At 40.7% G+C, this 26,641-nt stretch overlaps 1 protein-coding gene across 3 annotated transcripts; it reads left to right on the top strand.

The window, feature by feature from the left end:
• Positions 1-288: 288 nt before the first annotated feature.
• On the top strand, positions 289-24,156 carry FAM168B (family with sequence similarity 168 member B). 3 transcript variants are annotated; one of them, XM_056358098.1, is made up of 7 exons: positions 289-477; positions 7,001-7,081; positions 10,718-10,801; positions 15,019-15,161; positions 16,116-16,293; positions 17,526-17,655; positions 19,014-24,156. In XM_056358098.1, the coding sequence occupies exons 2-6, from the start codon at positions 7,012-7,014 to the stop codon at positions 17,636-17,638; spliced, it is 588 nt and encodes a 195-aa protein (XP_056214073.1). In that variant the 5' UTR covers positions 289-477; positions 7,001-7,011; the 3' UTR covers positions 17,639-17,655; positions 19,014-24,156. The 3 variants fall into 3 exon arrangements, with proteins under 3 accessions (XP_056214073.1, XP_056214074.1, XP_056214072.1); XM_056358099.1 differs by lacking the exon at positions 289-477 and adding an exon at positions 897-1,035; XM_056358097.1 differs by lacking the exon at positions 289-477 and adding an exon at positions 13,550-13,598 and having other exon boundaries at positions 7,037-7,081.
• The last annotated feature ends 2,485 nt before the right edge of the window (positions 24,157-26,641 follow it).

The following is a 26,641-nucleotide window of genomic DNA, read 5'->3' as shown; positions in this document are numbered from 1 at the left end:
AGCCCGGGCCCAGGCGCTCCCCCCCGGGGCCGGACGAAGCCCGGGCTCCCTCCGACGCGGCCCGACCCCTCAGGCGGGCGGACAATGCCCCCGCGCTCCCCGCCGACGGCGACAGGGTCACGTGCCACGGGGTGGGGGGGGCAGCGCCCGCGGGCTTCCGTGCACGTGACGGCGGCTTCCGCCCCCTCGGCCGAGGGCGCGCGCCCCCTCCCCCGCGGAAGTGACGTCGGCCGCTGGTCGGTGCGCAGTTGTTCGGTGCGGCCGGGCGCGGAGCAGCCGGAGTCGCCCGGCGGCCACTGCCCCCGCCCCTCCCCCCCCTCCGCCCCGCGCAGCGCCCGCCCGCCCGGCCCCGCCCGCCGCCCCGCCCCGCCCGCCGCCTCCCGCACCCGCGTACAGGCGCGCACAGCCGCACACACGCACGCACGCAGCGAGACAGCCAGCGACGGCCGGGCCGCCACCACGAAGCGCCGCAGCCCGGTGAGTGCGAGGTGCCGCGGGTGGCGCCGGCTTCCGGGGCCGCTCCTTCCCCCCGCCGCGCCGGCCCGTTATGTAAGGGAGCCCGGGCCCCGCGCCTCCGCCGCGGCCTGCGCCGCCGCCGGCCCCTCGGCAGGGCCGCGCCGCCCCGCCGCCCCCTCAGGCGCCCGGGCGAGTCCCTCGGCGGCGGCGCCACCCCGGGGGGCGGTGCGGGGGCCGCGGGCAGCGCCGGGGCCGGGGCAGCTCCGCCAGGCGGGGCAGCCAGCGGCCCTCGGGGGCTCGCAGCGCCCCGTAACAGGTGCCTGGAGCGGCCTGGGGAGGGCGGCAGGTGACGGGCCGGCTGCGGGGGGAGCGGCGGCCCCGCAGGGGCGTGCGGGCCGGCCCGGGGCCCTGCTCTGCGGCGGGCGGGAGCTCGGTCAGCCGTGCGGTGGGTTGCGTGCGGGGCACGGCCGTAGTGCCGCCTCGCTGGTGTAGGCTGGAGGTGCTGGGGATAACTTCCTAAAAACCGGGTACAGCGTCGGGAGGGCATCGGCCGGCTGGATTTTTAATTAAATAGCGTGGGTAAGCTGCGGCGCGTTGTACCTGCCCTGTTACCTTTGTGTCTGTCAACTGGTGGAAGGAATAACATTTTAGTCGTCCATAGCTTATAGGAGCAGTTGTGAGACAAAAAGGCTCGGTGCGAACCGGCCTTTCAGCGCTTTTCTAGAACGTTTGGAGCCAAACCATACACACCAGGCACATCGTGAAATCTGGGCTCCCAGAAACGTAAAAAGTTAGGTTTTTAGCTAAGGGGAGGTACACCGGTATGCAGTGCTCAGCATGAGAAGAGCTGGCCTTAACTGGTTCTTAAATGTTCAGTAGTAGTGTGCATGTTAATCTAATTTGACTAGACTTTCTGTCTGCTCTAATGTGATTTTACAGTAGGATATATAATTGTTAGTGTCATAAAACTTCCATGCTTGTATAACGCACGCTTCCCAACCTGTATGTTTGGGGTAGTAATTACACGCCTTAGCTTTCAGGTTAAAAAGCAGGAGGAATTAAGAGGCTTTTGGAGATTCTTTCTCGATTTGGAACTTGTAACAGTTTCATCTTGTTTCAAAAGTCAAGGTGGAATAAACTAAAAATGAACTTAATGAAAAAACGCTTTGCAGGGTAAGAATTTACAAAGAAGCAGAGCTTCAGGATTTAACTAAGAAGTTGTAAATGTCATTCCTTCACATTGTAAGGTTTTATTCTTCCAGTTTGATCCCCCTTCTCAGAGTTGATAAACTTCCCCTGAATTTGGCAATAGGCAGGCTTCTAAGATTTTTACGATGAGGAATTGAATATTTTGCTGTGCTGCAGGGAGAGGAGCTGACAACTTTTATCCCCTTGTGCAGTACCACCAACAGGAATCGTAGACTGAGAAATGCTGGGCCATTTGTTTAATTTTTCCATAGATAGTGGGTGTTTGGAGAAGAAAGGTTTCGGTAATGTTCTGGAGTTTTAGCAAGAATAGAGTAACGCCACTAACGTACAAATGAAGTTGATTTACAAGCAGGGTCTTAGTATTACATTTTTGGTGTGGGTTTTCTGTTTGTGAATGACATAGAACTTATTATGTGGATTCTTTAATATATGATCACAGTGTCTCTATCCTTACTAATACTGGGTACAAGTAGTGTTGTGTATTTCAGCACCAAAAAAAACATAACAACAAACAGCAAGTAGAATAGGCTTAGAGATGAGAATTGTATTCATTAGAAAGGATTAAGAAGTCTAAACTGCTCTATTCCTTTGTAGTCTTGAAAAATTGCATACACACAAAATATAGAAGGGTGATTGCAGGCATCTCATTCTTTCTTTTTTATGAGAAGAACATCTTGTAACTGGAGCAGGGGAGGAAGACTTGCATGTGAATGATGTTTCCAGCTTTGTATTTTATTTTGCATGAACTTTGGGCAAAGTTATTAACTGTCCTTTTCCAGGCTGTGGTTCTGCAACCTCAGTCTGTACTGCCACTCTCCATTCATGCTGCCTTACTTGCATTGGTACTGGTGCTATCTTAGCCATTTGGTGATGAGTCTCGGCTCTCTCAAGCTGGGACAAAGAAAATATAGCAACCCTCTGCTGAAAAAACTCCAGGAAAACACAGAATTCTGCCAACCGACTTAGCTGATCTAACTTACTTGAGGGGTCAGAGTGCAGTGCTGTCCCAGCACAGGGAGTGGGACCGCTTGCCAGAAGTGTGGCAGTTGTGTGTAAGCATTGATTCCAGCTGGCTTCAGTTGCAAACTCCCAAAAAAACCATGCCCTGTTCTGAACAGGGCCAATACTTGCTTCCTTGTAAAATTTGGTGACCTTTTTTGTGGATGAATGGAAGAAATGAAGCATGTGCTACCTGCAAATACCAATGCAGTGTGATATGTGTTGTCTTAGACTTCATGAAGTCTTGAATGCCTGCTGATAGGAGCCCCCTTTTCGAAAATAATCGTGACGAGGGCCTGCTGTTTGGCCTAGGATTTGCATCAAAGGGCTTATTTTGGTGGCTGAAGTTTTAATAGAATGTAATGCAGCTAGGACTTTAACCGTTGTTGGTTATTTGAAGAACTGAAGTGTCCTGAATTATAGTTTCCTCTCCTAAGCAACAAAGGAAATATTTTTACATTACAAATTACCAGGCATATAGGAATTGTATTTTACTTTCATTAAGCTTCAACTGGAAATCAAAAGGGTAAAATGTAAAACATTACTAAGGTGGTAATTAAGGAATTGTATGTAAGTGGAAACTGGGTAGTTTGTACAGTTTCATAGCAAATGACATTCTGAAAGTATTACAGGATGGACAGATGTTAAATACTATAATGACTTAGTGTGAGTCTGCTTAAGTTCCAAGAACAAAAGCATTAGTGGACCGCAGTAGTGTGCTTTAGGCAAGGTACTTGGAGATTCTTCCCCAGCTCTTGTGATGGAATTGTCATCAAGTGGGCACAAAGTGGCATTCAGTAGATCTGGTTCTGATAGTGTTTCCACACACCTTTGAAAATAAATTTTAACAGATGTATTTCTTACTAAGGAGTATGGAGATTGATTTACAGTATTTGCATTGATATGTGGGTTTTTGCATGTATCTCTGTAAAATTATTTTTAAAAGCAGAATTTCATAGAAACATGCTTGTTCTGAGTGCATCAGGAAAAGCTATGTGCAAAAGAGCATCCAATTTGGAATGCTGGAGCTTCAGCGTTAGCAGTGGCTGGCCTTTGTGCTCAGCTTCCTGAAACATGGATTGTCCTGGTATCTGTACCAAGGTGAGATTTAACAAGCTTGATCAAAACTTGAGTTTTATTGTTTGGCTTTGGCAAGAATGAAAGGTGAAGCATTTGCACTTCCCAAGCATGCTTGCATAGTCTTTAATCAGAGTATCTTTAATAAGGATGATTACCTTAATTTCAGCTGAAAGAATTAGTTGGCTGTAATTTATATACAGTTGACTGTGCAATTTATATACAGATGATGCACAGTAGACACTTATTTACATATACATTAACATGAGAATGCTTTGGAGGGGATGCCAACAAAAAGGTTGAAAGCCACGGTTCTTTGGGTTTGCTTCGTACTAGTTTCCCTAGCGTTTGATGTGGACTTTAAGTGTTACAGGGAAGTGGACTGCAAGTTTCCATATTTCAATATAACAGATGCCCTTCCAAGTAAAATTATTGTAAGAGTGGGATGATTGCAACCACTGCGTAATACTATATAATTATACTTCCACATGCTGGGTCCTTCGGAGAAGACCTGAAAATAGTTATTTTCAGTTAGAAGTGATCTGAAGTTTTGCCTGCATTATAAAAACTGTAAGCACTTATTGTAGGCTGGTGGATTTCTACTTGTATTTCAGTGGTGAAAGCTGTAGTGTGAAAGTGCATACCTGTTCAACCAAAGTTGAATTAGTATGTGTCTGTGTACACACTCCCAGTTTCGACGTATGGATGCATTTGAAGTGGAAGTTGACGTTGTTTCCAGTAAGAGGCAGCTGGCAGGCTCCCAGTGCCATAGGTGGTTTTTTTTCCCCTTACTGGAGTGGAATTCCTGTCTCTTGATCTGCACTTCCTTTGAGATTGTCTGATGAGTTATCTGACCTTTTCTATTCATCTTCTGTACCTTTTCAGCTTTGTATGTCTTCTGTTTGTCATCTCCCAGAATGTATGTCCTTGTGTTCTTCTGCAGTCACCGACTAGTAACACTTCTAATAGTTGGAGGGTGGTTTTATATTCTTTATGTTTTACCCAGATATTCACAGAATGCTCTTACTGTTTGTTTTTTTCTTTCTTCTTGTTGCCATTCAGAACGGTGAGAGGGTTACAGGCTCTTCTTTCCTCCTAATTGCTGTAGGGACGGCAAGGAGCAGCAGAGTATGTGTAGGGGTATGGGGGTGTGGGAGAGTGCTGCTTACATTTGAGTGGAAGGCTATATCCACCTCCCTTAAGACCCCCCCACAACTTGGAAATGCTTGCTGAGACTGAAGTGAAGCTTGAACCTCTTACGGGTTTTGTAAGTTTAGAGACAAAATGTGACAAAATCAACACTGAAAGAGGAGCAGAGTTGCAAATGAGAAGGAAATGCAGGGAGATGCTAAGGCAGCAGACTGGAAGTTTTCAAGTAAGTAAGTCCTTCTTTAGGAAGGAGGATACACAGAAGAAAGTACAGGGGAAAAGAACAGTCTTGCTACAGTGAGTGAAATGCTAGTCCTGCGAAATATGCCTGTTGGTTATGGCACAGCAGAGTTAATGCTACTAAAACTCTACGGGGCTTCAGTGGAAAATACTGCTTTATACTTGAAGACAACTAGTTTGCTGTAGAACATTTCCAAAGAGATTTGTGTCAAACTGCTTTTTTAAATGTTGGTCAGGTGATTAAAACATTGCTCTGGGGAACTTTTTTCATCCTAAGCAATGTAAATGGCAAGTTGTTTGTTTTTAACTCATTCTTGTCTTGATACGTAATCCAAGTATGAAAATGGAAAAAATAAAAGCAGTTCTAGTTAAGTTAGTGTTATAAGTGTGTGTGGGGAAGTCCAAGAAACTGGTGAATCTTATTTCTCTTACACAGAGTTTGAGTGTTTTATGAAATCTGATGATACACTTTCTGACTTCTTAATTGTGCACAAATGGTTCTTCTGCTGTGTACTAGGCACTGCTAAAACTTGACGTACAGCTGAATTTAGTGTTACTTCAAAAGCAAACTACTTATGCTTTATACAGTCACTTAACATAAGTTTATTGATGCAGCTATACTGATAAACTTAACTCGGGTTCCTGCCATAATGTATTCTGTAGCTGAAGTAGCGCGTGATTAATGATGTCTCTTCTTGCTTCATAAACTTTATTTACAAAATTCTGTTAAACTGTTTAACACACTGTTCATTTAAAGAAAGACAGCATCTCAAGCGGTGGAAGAGGAAGTGACTCAAGTATCAGATATTAACAGTTAATAGGAAAGTCTGGTTTCATAGTGTGCCCTCCTGTTCTGCTGTCAGAGGCTGTTGTCAGAAATGGGCAGCTGCAGGAAGAGAAGTGGTAGATCTGTAAATAAATGAAGAAAACAAGATAATTGAAAATAAAGGGGGGGGGGCGGGGGGGCGTGTTTTCTAAAATACTAGAAAAGTAGTTGTGAATGGTACTGTGTAAGAGGCACATGGAAAGCTTGCTTGTGAGCTGTGATTCCTAGAAGTACATAGGTGTACTAGAAAAGCTTGAGAAGCATCCTCAGTGCAGTTTTATTTTCCTTGGTGTTTATATATAAGATGTTTTTTAAAGATGTATTTGGTTTTATTCCTGCCTGTGATGCTAGCTGTAGGTGCCTTTCTGGTGTGTGAATACGTAATTCAGAAATGACTGGACCCAACTGTCGGCTTGTCATAGGCTCTGAAGAACTTGGCAGCAACTAAACAAATGTGAGCTAGTTGTCTAATACAGAAAGTCTTTTGCCACTTAGTTCTGCAATACTTGGGCTGTTGATGGTTGATGAATTTAGTGCTGGTAAAGGACTGGAATCCCAGGCTTGAAATGTGAGCAGTAGTAGACTGGCAGTATTTGCATCCCTTGGCTAGATGCTTCACGAAAGAACTGGGAAGAAACAAAGATTGATGAGATGGTAGATAAATGCTAAGTGATTGAAAGATGACATGGGGGGAGAAGTCCAACACAGGTGGACTCCTGCAGTGGATTATAGATTTGCACACCATGGGGGAGCTCTTAGGGATGGAAATATTTTGAAAACATGCTCTGCAACAAGGAATGTTTTAATTCCTGACACATTCTCTAGGTGATTGAGACTTGTGATGCTTTGAAACTTATTTCTACAGCTACTCTGTCTTGCTTTTAGCTACAGTTTTAGTGTTGATGAGCAGTGGAATTGCTGCTTTTTCCTCTGTTACTTTTTCTTCTGATTATACTTTCCCCCATTTCCAGTTCAGTTGTTGAGATCTCAAGCTTTCCCTACGCTCAAGTAAATACTTTTTCTTTTTTTCTCCTCCTGATTTAGTTACTGAAATCATGAATCCTGTGTATAGCCCTGGATCTTCTGGGGTTCCCTATGCAAATGCCAAAGGAATTGGTTATCCAGGTAAGTAACTTTTTTTTTTTTAAATGAGTTTCAATTACATTGATCTGTATAATCAAGGAGAAATAGTCAATTATGAAGGTCTTCATGTATGGTAATCTGTTTGGGGATTTGGGTGGGTTTTTTTTAAAATGTAAAGAATGATGTTTTAAGAGTAGTGTTAGTTGTTCTGTTATATTTCTAACTCCAGTATCTCTTCCAAAGCAGCTTATTTTAGGAGCTCTAATAATTATGCCCTGAAGGAAGAGGAGTCAGTCTATTTCTGCTGCTAGTTGGCTGGCGCTGTTAACCTTTCTATCCTCTTAATTCTTCTTCATGCTATCTGTTTTATGACTGCCTGAAGCATGGCATGAAAGGTGGGACCAAGCAAATGGCCAAAAAATGTGTTTAAAAAAGAAATTAAATGCATTTCTTGCTTTTTCTGCTTCTCATTTGTCTTCAGGTTTTCCACCAGGGTTTTTTTTTCCCCCTCATCTCCTAATGTGTTTGTGAGCAGGCTTCATTTCTGGTGTCCCCATAATTCAAAAGTTGGATAAGGTAGTAGTTAGATTTGGATAGAACTTACCAGGGAGGCTGAAGAGAAGGGCTGTATGCCTCTGTGAGGCACTTCAAGCAGTATGTCTTGCTGCACTTTCCCCCTCCCACCCTGATATCTGTGGGGTAAGGGAATTACTCCATCCAGGGAGAGGCCAAAGGGTCTTTCAGCTCAGATTTTATGTGTCATAAGCAATTACACTTTTGTAGCTTTTTATGCGGAGGCTGTTTTGTGATCTAGTTGATGTCTGTGTTGGGAGCTAGAAATCATTCTGCGTTGCTACTGTTCATATTCTCTGTAGCTGTACCGTATTTTCCTACTAGTATTTACAGTTTAAAAATTCATTTATCAGCTTAGGTAGCATACTGGAGTTCCTGTTTTCCTCTTCCACTTTTCTCTGCTTCTTTATTTAAAAACTGGTGCTTAAATGAATTTTCTTTACTGTTGACTTGATAGTCTCAAAAACCTTTTACTTTTTATTTTTGCTTTTCAGGTACTTTTAATTTTTCCTCAAACCAGGGTATCTTTCTTGATTTCTACAGTATTTATAAGGGGAAAAGACAGACTGTGTTGCGATGTTTTTAAGTCAATTGAGTGACTGAAATGGTGCAGTAATAAATTGTAAAGCTGATGCTATGTAACCATAAGGTCCTGCATGTTTTTTTCTTTTATTCTTTGTAACTGTCTGTAGTTATATGGACTACGGTAATTTTATAATAAGGTGAGCAGCAGTGGTTTACTAATCAATATAAGTTGCAGTGCAGTTATATTCATAATATTTGCTTTTTCAGGGCTTTCTTTGGCATTAGATATGGATTGTTATGAATTATTTAAATATAACTGTATTTTTATCTCTAATCATTTTCTAAAAACAGATTTATGTTAAACTGTTTCATTTGCACTTATATCCATTTACACATTGCATTGAAGCGCTTGTTTATATTAAACTAAGTGGTACCTTAATTTACTTAGGAAGATGCACTATTGTAGATTGATGAACAGCAGTTTAAACAACATTACAACTTCTAATCTTTTATTCTGTTACACATATTAGACTACATATACAGTACTTACATAATTCAGTATTTGCTAGTTTTCACTTGGTTGTAAATTCGTATAATTAAAATACATGGAATTGAAGTAGAATTGCTATAGAAGTGCCATAAATGTCATGCTACAAGTTGATCACCCAAAATTCTTCCTTAAAACAGTCAGTCTGTTTACACAACTGTAACCCTTATTAGTAAGGTCTTCAGATTTACACTGTTAGAGATTGTTTGCTGACCCACCTGGTTCAGGCTTAAAGGTCATGGCATAAACACAAAACACATTCTCTAAAATGAAAAGTAGATTTGTATTTTAGGATTTCGTAAAACTGTTGCATTACAAAGTCTCCCTTCTTTGCCTCTCCTAGTTCAAAAGCTACAGATTCTCCGTTCAGAGTCACTGAATTCACATGGGTTGCATGGCGATAGAAAGTAATGAACATATCGCTAGGTGGGATGTATTATGTAAAGGCACTGTTTCTAAAGCTGTTGCATACTTAATAGCTGTTTATGTTACACTACGCCCATTTGAGGTTGTTGGAGGGGTTTACAGTAGCAAGGGTGCCACAGCCGAATAATCTCATATAGATGAAAGTTCTGTGTAGAAGTTAAAACTACTGCTTCTTGTAGTTGTTTTTCATAAATGACTTGTTTCCTGAGCAGCTCAGGGTGCTCTACTGTGGAGTTAAACCTATGAAGAAACAAAAGAGGACTGAAAATGTATACAATATATAATGTTGCATGTGTGCAGTCACTTTGAGTAAGGTGTAAAGCTTCACTAAAGTTTTTCGCTAGCAGCTTGTGAATTTGAAAACTTAAGAGCTATATACACTCTGAAAAGTTTTGTATTGGATATGTTGTTTTTACCTTTGATTTTTAAGCTTAATGCTTTTCTTAGTCTTACCCATGCTGACCACCTAATAGCAGTGGCAAGTGTATGTCACTTGATATGTTTACAGAGTACTTTAAAAACTAGGTTAGCATATACAGTCCTGAGCTAAGGAATTTTTATTATTAGGAGTAATGGCTAAAGACTCTGGGATTTATAGCAAAATAGAAATCCTTCAAATTTGAATAGCAGTTTAAAACTTAGCAACTTTAAGCCTGACAATGAATATACAAATAGTAATTCCCTTTTTTCTGGAGAATTGGAATCTTTATATGTTGATAACAAAATGTGGTAGTAACTCTGTCTTTCTAAATACAGACATTAATCGTTTTTACAGTTTGGAAAAATGTAAAGAAGTTCCTGGGAAAATTAACAACTATGATTAATACAGATATTTCACTTACTACAATCTAAACAAACTTTGTATCTTTCAAGTAACTAGCTTTTTTTAATACTGTTTTATGCCTTATGTTGGAGACCAATATATCGTGATGTTAGTTCAGCCACAGTGGTTCTTGTATTCTGGTGTAGAAGTGTTTACCTACCCGTTTGTCGATCCCTCAGTGAACCACTTGTTACTGTTAACTGTGATAGTACGTGCCTGGAACTGGTGAGCTTGTCTGATGCCTGAGTGCAGTAACAAATCTGTGTCAAATGCAACAAATGTTTTGGACTACTCAGTGTTGCTTTGTACTCTTTGCTTGGGGTATCTCTGATCTGAAGAGTCGGTCACTGACTTTCAGGGATCTATTTCTGTGAAAAAGTCCCTTTTGTTCAGATAAATATTTTATGTACATCAGGTCTTGTTCACCAACACTTTAATCGGTGTCAGAACAAGTCAGGGGCGAGAGGGGGGAGTTGGATAGTTGCGCACAACTTTGTTGCCCCACTGACTGAAGTGTTACTTAACCAACTTTTGGGATTTGCTGAAACAGGGATGTAAGGGAGAATGGCACTTGTCACTACTTAAGCTGTTCCCTTCATCTGGCTTTCAGCTTCAGGTGGCTTGGGAGAATTGAAGCCCAGTGTTTTAGTTGAGGAGGTGTGATTGGAGGCTGATTGTTAGCTTATCTCAATCAAAAGATGCGCAGTGAGAATCTTTGAGAGTGAAGTCTGGTTAGACTGTTCAGTCGGTCTAGAAAATAACTTTGACATATTCTTTTTTCTAGCTGGCTTCCCAATGGGCTATGCAGCGGCTGCTCCTGCCTATTCCCCTAATATGTATCCTGGAGCAAATCCTACCTTCCAGACAGGTACGTGTAATAGGTGTGTCAAAGCAGTAACCTGAATTTTGGAAGTTGTTAGAACCAAGAAAGAAGAAAAGCTGTAGAGGCTTACAAATAACACTTAAACTGTGGGATAAGTTTTACGTTACTTTGAATATGACTCATAAGGAATCATCTGATAAATTAAAAAGAGTATAATCTTGTCTTCAGTCATACTGCTTTCACCTACAGAGAAAGGAGAATCTGAGTTTTTAGCTGTTGTTTCTATATTTCAGGCTTGAGGATTTGCATCATGTTTCCCTTCACTGCTTCCTTCGTGAATCCGCTTGCTTTGCATCCTACTGGTTGTTTCCAGATTCCTGTTTTTCTCGGTTGTCTTCAAAATTATTCTTTTTCATCCTTTCCTTAAATTGTATCTTACCAAGTTCAGTTTGCTGCCTTCTTTCTGCCCTTAAAATTGTCTTGCACAAACTAATTGTCTGGAAAGCCTGGTTGCTGGGTGAAAGTGGTTTGCCCGTAGTAGATACTGGAGGAGGGTTGAGGTAACTGCACTTGTATGTGAGAAAGGGACTGTCATGTGCTTAGGAAAAGGGACATGGTGAAACAGGCACGAGAAATGGAAGCACTCGCCTAAGTTGTTTTCATGTAGGTCTGCTTCCACAAATAAAAGATTATTTTTGTATGGTAATGCTTGAAACCAAACAGAAACTCATAGCATTTGATTTCTACTTAAACCAGGAACATACACCTGATAGAATAGTACTCTCCCTGTGGTTATTTTGTATGTGAAGGAATTCCTTACATTGCTTTGTTAATGTAGATTTGGGCTGTCTTCAGGAACTTTCACTTGCATGTATTATGTCAGCATTTCAGAGATACTTGTGGCACATAACCAAATTTGTCCCAAATGCCTGTGTGTAACTTGTGGAGATAGGAAAAGATGCTGATTGAAATTGGGAAGCTTAGGTTGTGAAAGTCTGCTTGCAGTATTGAAGTTCAATGTTTGCAATGTATGGTGTGTCATTAACTACCAGGAGACTCTTAAAAGGGTGTGGCAGCAATTACTGAGGCGAGAGTGTAAGTCATCTAAAATGTTTGCCTTCAGAACCTATTAAAAGTGTGTAGCTTTCCTTGGAACTGTGGAGTATTCTAGTTGTACAAACAGGTACGGCCCGTGTGTCTGTTCGGTTTGCTGCTTAGAGGCATAGCAAGCGCAGAGCTGATTTTGGCTTGTCTTTGGTCTTGAATTCTAGATAGGGAAACGGATGGATATTATAAAGTTCCAGTAATTAAAAAAGAAAAAAAATATATCTGTCCTTTGATAGGGTATTGCCTCTGTGCAGGAATCCTATCTAGGGGCACCAGCCTGCATTTGCACTGGGTTGCTTAACTTTTCGAGAGGGGTGTTCAAGGGAGAGTAGTTCCCATCAGGGGTGTAAGTCTTAGCATGGGAATCCAGACCCTATCTGGGATCTGATTATTGGCTTGTATTACTAATAAGCCTTCAGTTTCACGGGTGAGATTTGCCTTGGTGATGTCTCTGCCTTCTGTGCTTCAGTGTACGTATCGTCAGGATTCCTGCAGCTGTGCTGAGGAGTAGCTGTAGTTTTTAATCTAAGGATCAGATAACTGAAAGGTATTTTTGGTTTTATTACTGGTTGCAATTTGTGAATGCTGTTGCAGGAAGATGAACATAAGTTGCACGTAATCAATTTGCCAGATCATGAGACTGATGTTTTTACCCAGTTGATTGCATTTTCTCCTTCATGTCCGTTAACGTTGTAATAAAAGGTTATGGTTTCTAGGGAAGAATGTTGACTTGTTTGACTTAATCTCATTGTAAAATCAGTTTGCATTGATTAATCTTGGAATATATTTCACACTATATAACAAGGTTAGAGTAATATATTTTTCACTTTTCTGTTAAAAAGGAGTAAAGATATATAGAAGTCGTATACCATCTTGGAATGTCCTTGATTCTTTTTAAAGCTAGTACAACTAGTCTCTATTGCTGTTGAATAGAAAATAAACTTCTGTTTCAGAACTAAGAATAGCTTCAAGCTTTAGCTACTCTTTAAGCTACGAACAAAAGTTCAAAATGCCCAGATCTTCTAATTCAGGCAGATAACTTGACGTACTTCATCCTACCAACTGGGATGGTTTTTTAACTTTTCTGATGTAACTGCTTGTTTGTAGAATCAAAGCTTTTGTAAATTCACATCACACAGCAGTATTTGAATGTGCCATGCCACTGCTGTTCAGGAAGGGTACCTTCTGGTACCTACAAGTATTTTTCTTAAATTTCTGTGTTTTTCAGTAACAACGTGGTTTACTTTAAGGTCTTTGCTCCCTGTAAGGGAGGAAAAATTTAAATGGGAAAGCAGAATACCTCTTGTACAGATGTACCACTTTGCAAGGATGAAATTTAAATTACTGTGCAGCCCTATCAGTGGGGTTTTAGAATGAGAGGGCTTGCTGAGGGCATAGTTGTAGTTCAGTAGTGGTGCTTCATGTTCAGCATTTTGTAGTGGAGTTCTTCAATGCAAATAGCTCCTTGTACTAGAAGTAGAAGTTATTCCTCACCATGCTCTATTAGTCAGATACTTAGGAGTTCTAAAAACTAGTTCAGAGTAAGTGCTGTGGTAGCTTTCTTTAGTGTCTAAAGGCGATAAATTCTATTTGGAAAAAAAAAAAACCCCAAACACCCACATACATCCCCAAAAAACCCCATGGGAAGCCTATTTCTTCGTTAACGTAACAATTTTCTGTTTGAAGGGTGGAATGAAATTGGAAAGAAACTCGGACTTCTGCAAAAAGAATGAAGGTCATCTGTCATCATGCCGTCTGCACAGACTGATCTTTCACAACACAAATGCCAGTGTTCTCTCTGCTATATGGCTTCAGATCTGTTCTCTGTATTGAAGTCAGCACATTCTAGACAGATTTTAAAGTCAACCTAATCTCTGTTCTGATAGTCTCACTTTTTACTATGATTACCAAGTGGTTTTTTCTTCCTTGTGCTGCCCTAGTACTCGTTTGTACGATTCCAACTAAACAGAAAATGTGTCTGTGGATGTTTGTCTCAGTGTGGCCTGCATGAGACCCAGGATCTCTTGGGTGTAGCACAGGCTTGATGTTTTCTCCAGAATAGGTCATGAATATCATTACTGGTGGGTGCTGCTGCAAAGGTATTGGTATTGCCACTCTGGCCATTAAGCCATCAATCTTGAGAGTATGGCATGCAGCAGCAATGCTGCTCTTCATAGATCTCCTCCATGCCTCATCAAGCCCTTGTTCTGTTATCCTGAGACCTTGTCCAGCGAGGGCTGGAGAAATTGCAGAAGAACTGTCTTCAGGCAGGGTCTGAGCCAGCAGTTGCTACTTATCTCTGTAAAATTGAATGGTTCCCAACATTTACAAGGCAGTCTGATTTGGGGGACCTTGCAATAGGAAAGCAAAATTCTTTCTGATGGCACCTGAAGTCTTACTGTAATTTATAAAAACAATTCTTAAGTCATTGTTAAGGGTGTATCTATGTGTGTAATACACAAAAAGATTTAAAGATATTAAAGTGCCTTCAAAGTCTTAATTTGTGGCTGCAGTGATCTCTACAGTGCTTGTGTTAAAAAGGCCTATGGCCTTTTGTATTTATTTCGGTCAGTTCAGAAAATGCCTGAAAACAAATATGAATAAATGTAAGTTGAAGTAGAGGTTGCAAATTGTGAATCTGTGTTCTCTGAAAATCCATCTGGAGCTCTTTACATGATTCTGACTTTTGAAATTGTTGTTCTTGTGCTGTATCATCATTGGTAGAAGGTAACTGCAGGTTAATTAACCGTTACCGTTTTGCCAGTACAACTTGGGGTGCATTGAGAATCAGGCCAATATTAACAAGTGCCAAATCCTGCTATGTAGGAGCTGCCTAATATGCTGAATCCAAGTATTTAACGACATCACTATGAAAATCCAAACCCACTTTTTTTATTCCTTATCCATAGATTTAAAAAGAAAATTGTGCAAATAATATCTTTAACTTTTCATGCTTACTTGACACAGTCAACTATTACTTTCAAACTGTTCTCAGTATTGTGTAAATGATAGAACTTGTGCTTGGATATTGAGACTAGCCTACTAAGTACTCTGATGAAGATTAAGGAATTTGGAAATCGTTACACCTGACCTTAGAAAGCAGTGTACTGACACTTGTTTTTCATGTTTTTAATGCAGATTTACCTTTGTTTCAGGTTACACACCAGGCACCCCATATAAAGTATCTTGTTCACCCACTAGTGGAGCAGTGCCGCCGTACTCTTCGTCACCGAATCCCTATCAGACTGCTGTGTACCCAGTTCGAAGTGCCTATCCACAGCAGAATCCATATGCACAGGTAAATGGACCAAACAAAAAAAACCTGGATAGTTTTTTTACTTTGTAGTATCTGCTTGAACTCTTTAACTTCACATCACTTACTTCTTTGTGGATGGAGAGAATATTTAGTTGCCTACAGTAAGAATTTTTGATAGTGATTTACAGACTGTGCGTGTGTTAACTCTCGCCTGACAGTTACTCAGCACTTTAACTGGTAATGTGTTCAGTCTTTGAAGAGACACTACATTCGGTAATTTTAAAAATGTGTGCTGGATGCTGTAAACCATATTCTGATTTCATTTTGTCAAAAATTGTCATAAACTTGTGTGGGTTTTTTTGATATTTTTTTTTAATTTTAGGAAGTCTCGGTTGTGATTCAGGGAGTTAGTCTCATACTAGGCAAACTGTTGAAAATTATTAGAAAGGATAAAATGAAGACAGTTCACTAAATATGATATTTTGGGGAAAGTTATCGCTCTTTCTTTCATGGAGGAAACTTGCCTTGCATGTACACGGTAGTTGAAGGGAATTAAAAGCATGTAACAATGTTTATCTAGTCTGCTTAGTGTACTTGGATTTGTGAAAAACCTTTGGTTCTTTAACTAAAAGCAGCTGAATAAAAAGTTGTGAAAGAATAATCCATGACAGAACTTCTCTCAATGTAAGAAAAGATAGGAAAGGAAGGGGAGCGAGTGAAGGATGAGCTGTTGTTTCTGAAGGTAGTCAGCACTGGAGTTCTGCAAAGGTAGCTGCTTTGAATGTTATCCTAAATGTGTTTAAAAGGGGCTAAACGTTAAAAAGTTTACCAGGGAAACAATTGAAATAATTGAAATGAATGTTTTTGCATCTGCTCTGTAAATGCATTGGATCTTTAGAAAAGTTATGTTGTCGTTCATGAATGTATCATAAAATAAAATCATTAGGCTTCCCAACAGATAACTGTAATTACTTAATTTACTTTTGTCTCCAACAGCAAGGCACTTACTACACACAGCCTTTATATGCAGCACCACCCCACGTAATCCACCACACCACAGTTGTGCAGCCGAACGGCATGCCAGCAACCATGTATCCTGCTCCGATTCCGCCGCCAAGAGGAAATGGTGTGACAATGGGGATGGTGGCTGGGACTACTATGGCAATGTCAGCAGGTATGTGAACCCTTGTGTTTTCCGATGAAGCTCTCCTTTCAGTGTGGGACAACACAGCTGCATTGCAAAAATGTGATGCCAGAAGTGTACTTGGCAGTTCAGAATGGGTCCAGCTAGATCAGGTTTCATACTTACTTGGTGATATTTTGATTATACCCGAGGATGGAGATACCACACCCTCTTTTCTGATACTAGTATTACAGTAAAATAGTTCACCATATCTGTATGGGATGTCATTTCCTCTTGCATTCTTTGCTTGTCATCTCACCCAGAGTCTGACTTCCTCTTCTCAATACATTTCTCTATGCCTGGTTGAAAACAGCAACCTCTTCAGGCTGAGGGAGATGCAGTGTTCTCAGCCCACCCCTCTATCACTGACCTTCTTTGTATGTTGAGATAAAACATTTTATGTGTTTACACTACCTGCAGGTCTTCTGTGTCATAGACAATGGTTAGGGATGTCTGCTTCCTAATGCCACGCCCCTTTAGTGGCAGTGTTTTGGAGAAAATGTTGTTTAACCAATAATCTAGAGTCATCTGTGAGCATTTACTGAGGGGCTGTCATGCTTTGTTACTCAGTGGGTGTTAACTTGTGAAGAAATGTCCACATTCACTCAAAGGATGCTCAGTTCAGTAATAACCAAGAGCCATGAGCTGCTCATCTTCAGACTCTGTTTTTTTATCTTGTGAAATTTATGATTTAGTTTAAGGAATCTCAAAACTAGATAATTTGTGTGTCAAACTGAGCTGGCTGGAGATTTGCATGTGGGCAAGCTTATGCCAGGTGTTTGTTACTTTTTCTCCAAAGTGCTGTAGAGTAATGCTGTTAAGATCCTGCCTTCTCAGCCTGTTTGTTTCTGAAGCCCCTTAGTCTGTAATACAAACAAGAACTAAACTTGACTGATAAATCAGAATAAATATCTGTACCGTCACGTATTCTTAGGGCTTGTTAAGCCTGCTGTGGGAAAAGTTTTGCAGTGAGTAATGCTTATGTTGCAGGCTTTCTGCTAGAGCTATTTTTGAGTAATGAGTGTCTTTGGGTGCATTGGACTAAACATTAAAATGGTCCCCTTGCATAAATGTTTGAAGAAAGATTGGGGCTGGAGTGCAAAATTATACTGGTTTTAAATTGGAAGATGAACAAGCTGTGATGGTTTTTATAATTAACTTTTTTTTTCTCCCCTCTGTAGTAGAATTTGTCCTTACTGAAAAAAATGTTCTCTTCATCCTAGGTACTTTGTTGACAACTCATTCCCCAACTCCAGTAGCCCCTCATCCAGTTACTATGCCCACATACCGGGCTCCAGGAACACCAACCTATAGTTATGTGCCCCCACAGTGGTGATCATCCTGGCAGTCAGTGTAAGTTACTGATTTAGATTAAAAGCAGTTAATATTTCTTATAAATGACAGCATTGGAGGTTCTTACTGGGGAGATTTTTCAGAAGGTAAGTAGTCTGTGGTACTTCTACAGTATTCTAATTGAGTAAGAAGACACAAAAATTAATTGCTTCTGTAATAGCTGTTAAAGAGAGAAGCCTAGTGGGACTTCTTTAGTGGTCTGTATCTTCAGAAACCATGAATCATTTTCATGGTTCATGATTGCTGAATATGAAAGAAAGAGCCTCAACTTTGCCTTATTAAAATACATCTGGGACTAAATGTTTTCAGGATTTTTGATTCATTGGTAATTGCTGAATTCAGCAGTAGCGCGAATCCTGAATGAAGCAATATGTGTAACTTTAGTCTTACTTTTGATTGGCTAAATATTAGGCAAGGTAAGTGTTTTGCCTTGCTCTGAGGGTGAATTTTTCTCACAAGGTGCTGAAACAAATACACAACCTTGAGTTGATTTCATATATTCACTTTGTTTCATGTAAATACCAATCAGTTCATACCTCATGCAGTCAGCAAGGAAAAAATCACTTCTAGCGTGGACCAAAATTTAGATCATGGGTTTCAAGAAAAGGAGTTTAATTTTGAAATCTGCTGTAGGGTGGGATGGATTTTGGGGGCGTAATTTGTGTCAAACTGACACGAAGCCTAATATTTTTGGGATCCTCAATTCTATTTCTGATTTTTTTTAGCATAAATTGAGAACTGTTTCATTTGCAATAAGGACTTTTTGAGACCAACTTGAACTAGAAATTTTCACTTTTAGTCTGTTTAGTTTTTGACAAAGTTAACTTTCTCTGGATTTCTGTTTCAGCTGTTAAGAGTCCAGAGTTCTATGATGACAGGTGACTATTCCCTTTGAGTTAGTAATGCAACAGCCATTTCTCATTTTGCTGTGATGCCACATATCAGTCTGCAGATCTGAAATGTTTCACGTACTATATGATACTATACTATGTATTTCATCCAAGAGCATCATATTACATGAGTATAAAAAGTGAGTTTTGCTGTGGCTAAACTCATGACTGCTGATAATTACATTTAGCATAAAATACCTTTTTAATATTGCACCTTCTACTTTGCCATCACTAGTAGTTTTGTCCTAAGCTGGAATTGACATGGCAGAAGAAAATGAATGTAGTAAACTCTTAACCTAGAAGCCTATAGGACTGGATAAGTGCTAGGGTAGCATTACCTAGTGGTTAACATCTGTTGTGTGTGCATATCGATGTGGTGCGTGCAACGTTAGAATGTTCTGCCACACTCGGATAGTATCTCACGTAATTGAGAAAATTTCCTGCTTTTTCCTCCCCCTTTTAACGTAGGTTTGAAGATGGGAGATATGCAATCAAGAAATTGAGGTTTAAAAGTTGGTGCTGAAGCCCTCATGCCTCCAACCAGGACTTTTCTTCTGAATGCTTTCAACACTTGGCTAAACACTACTAATTCCTGATCACTGAAGATTTTCCAGTGCTGCATATCTTACATCTTGGAACTCCAGCAGTTAGTCTTAAAGCAAATCCTGTTTTGTGGACTGTCTTGCAATTTTTTAGCTAATTATAATGATAAAAAGGGAGTATAAATTTATTCTGATCCATATCTAGTTGAATGCATGTTAAAACACAAAAACAAAGCTTGCTCAATCTACCTGCAGTGACTGATGCAAAAACCATCATATGCAAATCCAAAGGAACCGAAAAGTATTTTACAACTTGTATCACTAATGCACTGTTGTAATGTATGCAGGGTCTTAAAAGGTAGAATCATGAAAGTGAGTTTCTTTATAGAATACCATAATAGACATTAGATAAGTGCTTCAGCCTTTTTCAGGTTGATGGAGTTGCCAGTTCAAAAGGGGCATATTTTTATTTAAGTGATGTATTCTTTTCAAATTCAACTATTAATTTGGAGTGACTGGAAAACGAGTCAGACAAGCTGTAGAAATCCCGCACACGATTAGTTTACTTCATGCCTTTTCATTTTCGTTATATGGATTCAGTGTTATACAGACCTTCTTAAGGATCAGAATGAAATGACAAAGGTAATGCTGTGTGTGCCAGTAAGTAGAGCAAACTTCCTTGAGGCAAAACTGGCTCTTGGGAATAGTAGGAGGTGACATCACCTGCGTAATGAATTGCATGTCCTGGGGAGATAACTATCCAGTACTATCTTTCATATGATGCAAGATGTGTCAAAGTGAGACTGCCACACAGACTTGATAGAAAAACACTTTCTTTTCGTTCTCAGTTCAGGAAATCCGTGCTGTTTTTCCTAAAGAATGTTGTAGTCAGTTGAAAATGTATGTGCAATTGATCCAGCTTGCTTTCCTGAAACTTAAGAAATGCTAGGGCTTTCTACAACAAACAGGAGTTCAGCTGCATGTTATTCTGAGGAAAGCTTGTGTGCCTGATGAGTATGTTAAAGGGGAACAAATCATTTTAACACGATTTCCTTATTAGCTACTTGCAGTATGGGCTATGGATATGCTGTAATAGGACTGCCAGGATACAGAGGTTTCAAATACCTGTTGGTTTTTTTTTCCTGAAAATATTTGTAATTGAAGTAGGAGCCATTTGTTGGTTACAGCATTTTGATGTTTTCGTAGTATTTTCTTTTTTTACATCCTAAATTGCACTTGGAAGCACGTAAATTAAGACTTGACTGCAGATTAGCATTTCATTGCAATGAGTCATTTCTGATATTCTTTCTTGCAACTTCAATTTTTAAAAAGTACCTCAAAGCAAATGCTGTGGAGATAAAGGGCTAGCCTTTGAACCCATTTGTATACCAAAATTGTTACGGGGGAGATTTTAAATTTTTAAATTTGAATATTGCACATTAAAATCAAGGTTTTTCTTGAACCTGCTTGATTTACAGTTCCGGAAAGATGCGAATTTTTTTTGATACATTCAGCCTGCAATAAATTATGCAGTAAATGGTTATAAAATGTTGTTCCCTTTTAAGCGTTTACACAGAGGTATATCAGGCTGTATTGTTCTTGTAGGTTAACTTCCATTCAGAAGTAGATTTTTTTTTTTGAAGTTGTATATGTAGTTACGCTTTGTTTTGGGGTGTTCTGCTCCTATATGGGTTTGGCAGCTACTTCAGGGTATCATCAGTGCTGATTTAATGCTGCCATTACAGTACTCTGTCCTGGCGGGAGGCTTCTGTACCTTCATAACTTGTTGGTGGTTAGAGCCTTCAGTAACTTTATTTTTTACAGTAAGCACTCTCCATATTTTGTACTTCTTTTTTTTGTTTAATAAAGTTTAGGTTGATTTTGCATGAATCGCTGTCAGTGGATGGCCCCCTTATTTCTAATGCCTTGAATATAACTATGTTTTTGGAATAAGTACTTTAAACCTTACTCATGAGCACTTAACTGCAGCTTAGGGATTTCCATATGTTTTTCTATGGAGCAGAAAATTACCCCAGGCAAACTTATTTGAACTTGTACTGCTTTGTTGCAAGTCTGTTGAACAATTCCATTTGTGTGGTAATTTGCAGTTTTGATTAGTCAGGTGTGCCAGAGAGTACAGTGAACATTAGTACAGGCCATTTGTCCATTTTAGCTAGTAGAGTTTGACATTTTGTCGTCTTAGCGTGGTTTTAACAGAGCTGAGGTTGAAACAGTGCTCTACTGGGGAGAAGCTATAAAAAACAAGCTCAAAGCTTTGCTGTCTCCTGTCTCATCACCCAATAAACTAAAGCTTGGAAAATCATAGGAGAGAACTTTCATGAATGCTGCAATAGATAAATAGTTAAGGAATGAATATGACTTCCTATATATTTGCTCTGACTTCAGATTCCTGAATGTCATCTTGGAATTGGTCTCTGTATAATATTCTGTAACATTTAGGCAGTCTCACTTACTTGAGCACTTTTTTTTCTGAGTTGCATTATGGGATTCATCCACAAGGGGAGAACTGTACCTTTGTCCAAAGGTACTGCGCCTTCCAGTTTTGATCGATTATAATCTGCTGGGAGGGTGGAGCGTGTCTCCATTAGTTGATATGGAAAGTAACCAAAAGCACAGTGCAGGGGGACGGGGGGAATATGTGTATATATAACTATCTTAATGGTATTTTGTTGCAAATAGTAGAAAGCATGGATATAAAACTGCGGCGGGGGAAACTGTACATCGTTAAATAGGCGTTTACACAGTGAGGGTCTTAATGAAACATTCTCTCCTGCTTTTTATATAACATTCCCTATTTAGAATTCCTTTATAAATAAATACGCAGTATGTGTTTGCACTAGAGCTCCTCAGCAGGTGAAAAGAGCTAGTGCAGTAGAGACATTTCAGATCAAGCTTCTCTTTAAAAAAAAAAAAATACAAAAAAACAAAACTTTTATGGCAGCTTTATATGATTAAGAAGAAAAAAGTACTACTTTAAACCTGGAACTGAAAATAACTGTTGCAGCAATAACAAAGAGAAGTCCAAGGAAGATTTTTTTTTTTAATTCAAATTTCAGGTGTTGAGTTTAGATAAAGTATTTTTTAAAAACTGAGGTATTCCCTATGTCAGTAACAACTGATGAAAATGTCTTTTAAATGTAGCAGCAGCAAAAAAAAAAAAAAGGCTAATAATTGGCTCTAAAAATGTGTAGCCCTAGTCAGTGGTATGGTGGTTATTAATGAAACACTAGGAAGGGAAATGGAGAACCTACTACTAGATCTTGCTTATGCTTGTAACCATCTGATGGAAGTTTCTAGGAGAACGTGCAGGAATGCTACTCAAGAAAGCTTTTTGTGTGTACTATGCAAGTTAAATGCTTAGATGCAGTGGTAGATGAAAAAAATCTTTTATTTTAGTTGAAGTCCTTCCTTATATTGCTTCATCCACTGAAAAAAACCCCAAACCACCACCACCCTTAAGTACCACCATGTCTTAGTGTTGTTTGAGAATAGTTCATGGTACAGAGTTGTATACCAGGGTACTCAGCATTGACTGCTCTTCACATGGAGCATTCTGGCTTCACTGCTGCTTGGGTAGTAAGGCCACTTCAAGGTATCTGAGCAAGAGATGGTCAGAATTGACTTGGAATCGCTCCCCAGTGCTTAAGCACAGTATTATACACTGTTCATTTGAGTTTAGAACATACTTTTGCTTGAATAGGTAAGCGCAGCAATCTGATACCACCACTTAACTCTAGGCTTAAACTCATACCAGAGCATAGTAAATACCGTGTATGTGAAACCTCCCATCTTAGGAGCACGAACAGTAGTGAAGCTTCAGCTGGAACTTGCGGGAGAGAGGAGAGGTGCTGCGGTTGTTGGTTGTTGGACGGCAGGTACGTGCAGTTTCCCAGGACGCCGTGTGTGCGGTAGCGGGTAGGACACGGAGGGGCTCCGCCACCAGCGGCAGGGGTGTCCCTGGCCGACCCGAGCGTGTGCGCGGGGCTGACAGCAATCCAGTCATCCTCACCTCCGGGTGTTTGTGGGCACCTGTTCAAGAGATGTAAAGATTTAAGCTCATTCAGATTGTTCTTGTTAATAAGTATCAGCTTTCTATTCCTGTGTTTTACCAACTCTAAGCTTCCTGCAGAGACCCTGGGACTGGATGAGGTAGAATGGCGGGGAGCAGGAACAACTGCAGCAAAGGTAGGAGAGTCTTGTGCACCGGGTCTCACCAGGAATCCGGTTCCTCTGAGGTCCCGGCAGCAGCGGGGGCTCTCGGCGGGCTGTGTGTGCCTCTGCGGGGGCGCTGGGAGGACATGCGGTGTTTTGTAGGCAGAGAGAGGGAAGAGGAGCAGTGCTTATCTGGGGACAAGGAAACCTTTTCTTGTGTGGGTTGAATATAACACTGAAACATCGGAATTCCACAGGTAGTACGGGTCCACTTGTGATGTTAAAAAATACTCTATAAACAATTTATGGGCTCTGAAGTTTCAACATCAAGAAAGCGAACGTGACTTTTCTAAACTGTTGCGACTTTTGGGCACTTAGCAGGCAAACTGGGAAAGCTTTTTTAGCTGGCTGCTGTACAGACTTGTTTTAAGTAGAATGGATTTGTTAGTGGGTTTTTTTTATTGTAATGCTATTATTGGCTGCCCTCCTGTCTAAGATTTGAAAAAGTGAGTGCATGCAGTGGAAGTACAAGAGGCCCCAGTAATAGTTCTCCATGTTTGTTATGAAGTAGACACAGGTTTCCTTTTTAGGACTTTTTTTAAAACTGTCTTACGAGCAGTTGTATTGGTACTTTTTTTTAATTTTAGGTCAATGTTGTCTTCCAGAATAAGTTTTAAGGCATCACTCACTCCTGCATTGAACTATCGCATCAACACAAAGAGTGGAGATTCCATTCTGAGCCAGTTCAATTGTGAAAAATTCATACTTTTTTATTTTTTATGCAATTCAATGAGTAGATGAGCTCAGACTTAAATTCTTAAAAGCACGTTTATTGTAACAAGAATTGTTATGTATTAATACTTCAGTTTTCAATAAAGATTGACTTGTGTTGCTTATTGTGTTTTTTTCCTACTGTGCTTGGTGAGATCCTTTTAGAAGACATTCTGTTGCTGAATAGCAGTGTGGTATGTTTGAACGCTTTAATGATGTCTGCCGATTGATTGAAGGAAAACATTTACGTTAAGTGACTTTTCTCAGTAAGGTTTCTTAATGGCTAACAACACACAGTAGTAACGGCTTCCCAGTGGGGGGAGTAAGTTGCCCTGCGGAGAAGGTGGTAAAGATGTGCAGCCCTGCCTCTTTCCCTCTTGAGGCTTTTCCTGGCATTTGTTATTACTTTATTTCATAGCTTAAAACAAAGGAAATGGAACAGATGCAAAATTTTGTGACGCTTTAGTATTTACTTGATACCAAATGAATGTGGTTTCAGAGGTGACAAGCCTTGAGCAGAAAGCTGTTATAAATCAGTGGATTTATAACTGAAGGAAAAGAATTGAGTAGGTGTGAAGTGTAGGTAATTACCTGATTTCTTTAGAGTGTGGGTGGCTGAAATGACACAAACGTTAAAATGGAAGTGTGTATATTTAGGGGGGGGTCAGGATTATATTGTTTGAACTAACGAGCTATTTTCATTTATTGTAGGTCTCCAAAAATAACAGTAACTTACCTGGTAACGTTCCTGTGAAAAGCAGCGCGTGAGGAAGAGGAAGGTGTAATGTCAGGAACTGCATCGACCTGCAGAAGTAGCATGTGGTTTTTGAGATTATTGCTACAAGGTGTGTTTTGATGCTCAGTCAAGTAGTTGAGGAGCTACAACAGTAGCCGTGCACTAAGAAATCCCATGGACGGATCTTTTTTTTCCGGTGCGTTTTACCTGAAGCTAATTGCTGGTCAGTTACCCTGGGATGACTTTATTTTACAGCTAGATAGGTTTGGGAGTTTGGGTTTGTTGTTTGGTGGGGGGGTTTTTTGGGGAGTGGGGGTGTTCTTGAGGTCACTGGAGCTGATGTAAGTTCGTAATCTCAAACCAGTGGGTTGCCAGAATCTGGGAGGACATAAAGGGGAAATCCTGTTCTTCAGAACGATGCTGAGCGTTCTTGTGTCAGAGGGATTCTGGTGCAGCTGTTCTTGCGGTTGTCTGTCGTGAAGAATTGCTTTGTATCTGATGTTCATCGGAACGTGGTACTGAACTTTTAAGTCTGTATATGGGGGTTTCTTTCTGGTTTGTTTTAAATGTATCCATGGAACTACCAAAATGGTGGGTCGGTAATGGTTTGATTCCCCCCGCCCCCCCCCCCATCTTCCCACATTGATTTTGCAATGGCATTGGGATGCATATTGCTCTCCCACTTGCTGCTGAGTGGCTGTTAGTGGTTTGCTGGGAAGGTTAGATACGCTGGTGAGAACTCCCCTCGCTTCAGAGGCAGCTTTGGACACTTGGTAACAGCCAGAGCCCCTTCCAGAAAAGTAACCGCTCAGTTAGTGATTGTTAGAAATAGGGAATGTAGTTTTGAGTTTCAGGTTTTCCTGTAACTGATCATGGGTGAAAAGAAAGTTTTTGTTTTGCTAACATCTTGATTTAGATTCTAAACTCTATGGCTTGCTGTAGACAGAGTGAGGTAAATTGTTGGTGAGCCCTGCTGGAACTGGGGGTGATGCACTGATTGTTTTTTACCTGAGAGCCTTCCTTTGTAGGAAATGTCAGTCCTAGCGCTGGGGTAGAAGGTGTCGCTGCATGATGGGGATAAAATGCCTGACTTGTGGGGGAGGCCAAATGCTCTTCTGGATTTTATTTCAAAATCCATCAGGCTATTAGCCATCCTGTCTTAAATCAGCCAGAATAGAATGGGCTCCATGTGACTCATTAAAAAAAAAAAAAAAAACAAACCAAACAACATATATTCTACAGCAGTAGGAGGACCTTGGTAGCTACGGGAAGTTGTATTGTCCGTGTTACGGAGGGAATGGCAGACCTGCAGGGAAGACTGCTGAGCCTGATGGGTACAAGTAACCTATAGCTATAGACCTTGGTGGGCTGAGAGGTAACTCAGACTCAACAGACAATGTGGCACCGAGCAGCCCCACCGTCGGTTTCAATCAGTGCAGCTGGAACTTCATCTGGGGGCTAAAGGAATCGATTTTGTAGTGTTCTACAATAGCTTGTGCTTTTCTGAGCAAGAGGGGTAAAATACATAGACAAGTTGATGCTTCAGGAAGAGGAGTTTTGCTTTTACCAGCCTTATTGTAAGAATTGTGGTCGCGTGAACCTCACAGCTGAGGTCAGAGGCTGTGCCCCCTCTGTGTGGGAATGCTGGCGTGGCTGAAGTGGGGGGTAAGGTTTTTCTGGATGGTGTGATTCAGATAGCGCATGTTTCAGGTTGCTGGAGGTTAAAGAAAATATCCCAAATTATTATCAAGCCTAGGTAATGGATGTGCAGGCGGGCTGCCGCTTCTAAGAAAGGGGGAAGAAGCTGGTGTGGAAAGATGGAAGGAACTCTTAAGCAGAATGCTGTTACATAGCTCCATTTGGTTGTGCCAGGT

The sequence above is a fragment of the Falco biarmicus genome, chromosome 13 (assembly GCF_023638135.1).
Source record: "Falco biarmicus isolate bFalBia1 chromosome 13, bFalBia1.pri, whole genome shotgun sequence".
Taxonomy (NCBI): domain Eukaryota; kingdom Metazoa; phylum Chordata; class Aves; order Falconiformes; family Falconidae; genus Falco; species Falco biarmicus.
This window is presented reverse-complemented; position numbering and strand designations above follow the sequence as displayed.

Bases quoted from the DNA above. Each gene is read 5' to 3' on its own strand.
- FAM168B (XM_056358097.1), top strand. From the start codon at position 7,052: ATGCAAATGCCAAAGGAATTGGTTATCCAG. The intron at 7,082-10,717 runs GTAAGTAACTTT...TCTTTTTTCTAG, and splicing joins CAAAGGAATTGGTTATCCAG to CTGGCTTCCCAATGGGCTAT. The intron at 10,802-13,549 runs GTACGTGTAATA...TTCTGTTTGAAG, and splicing joins AAATCCTACCTTCCAGACAG to GGTGGAATGAAATTGGAAAG.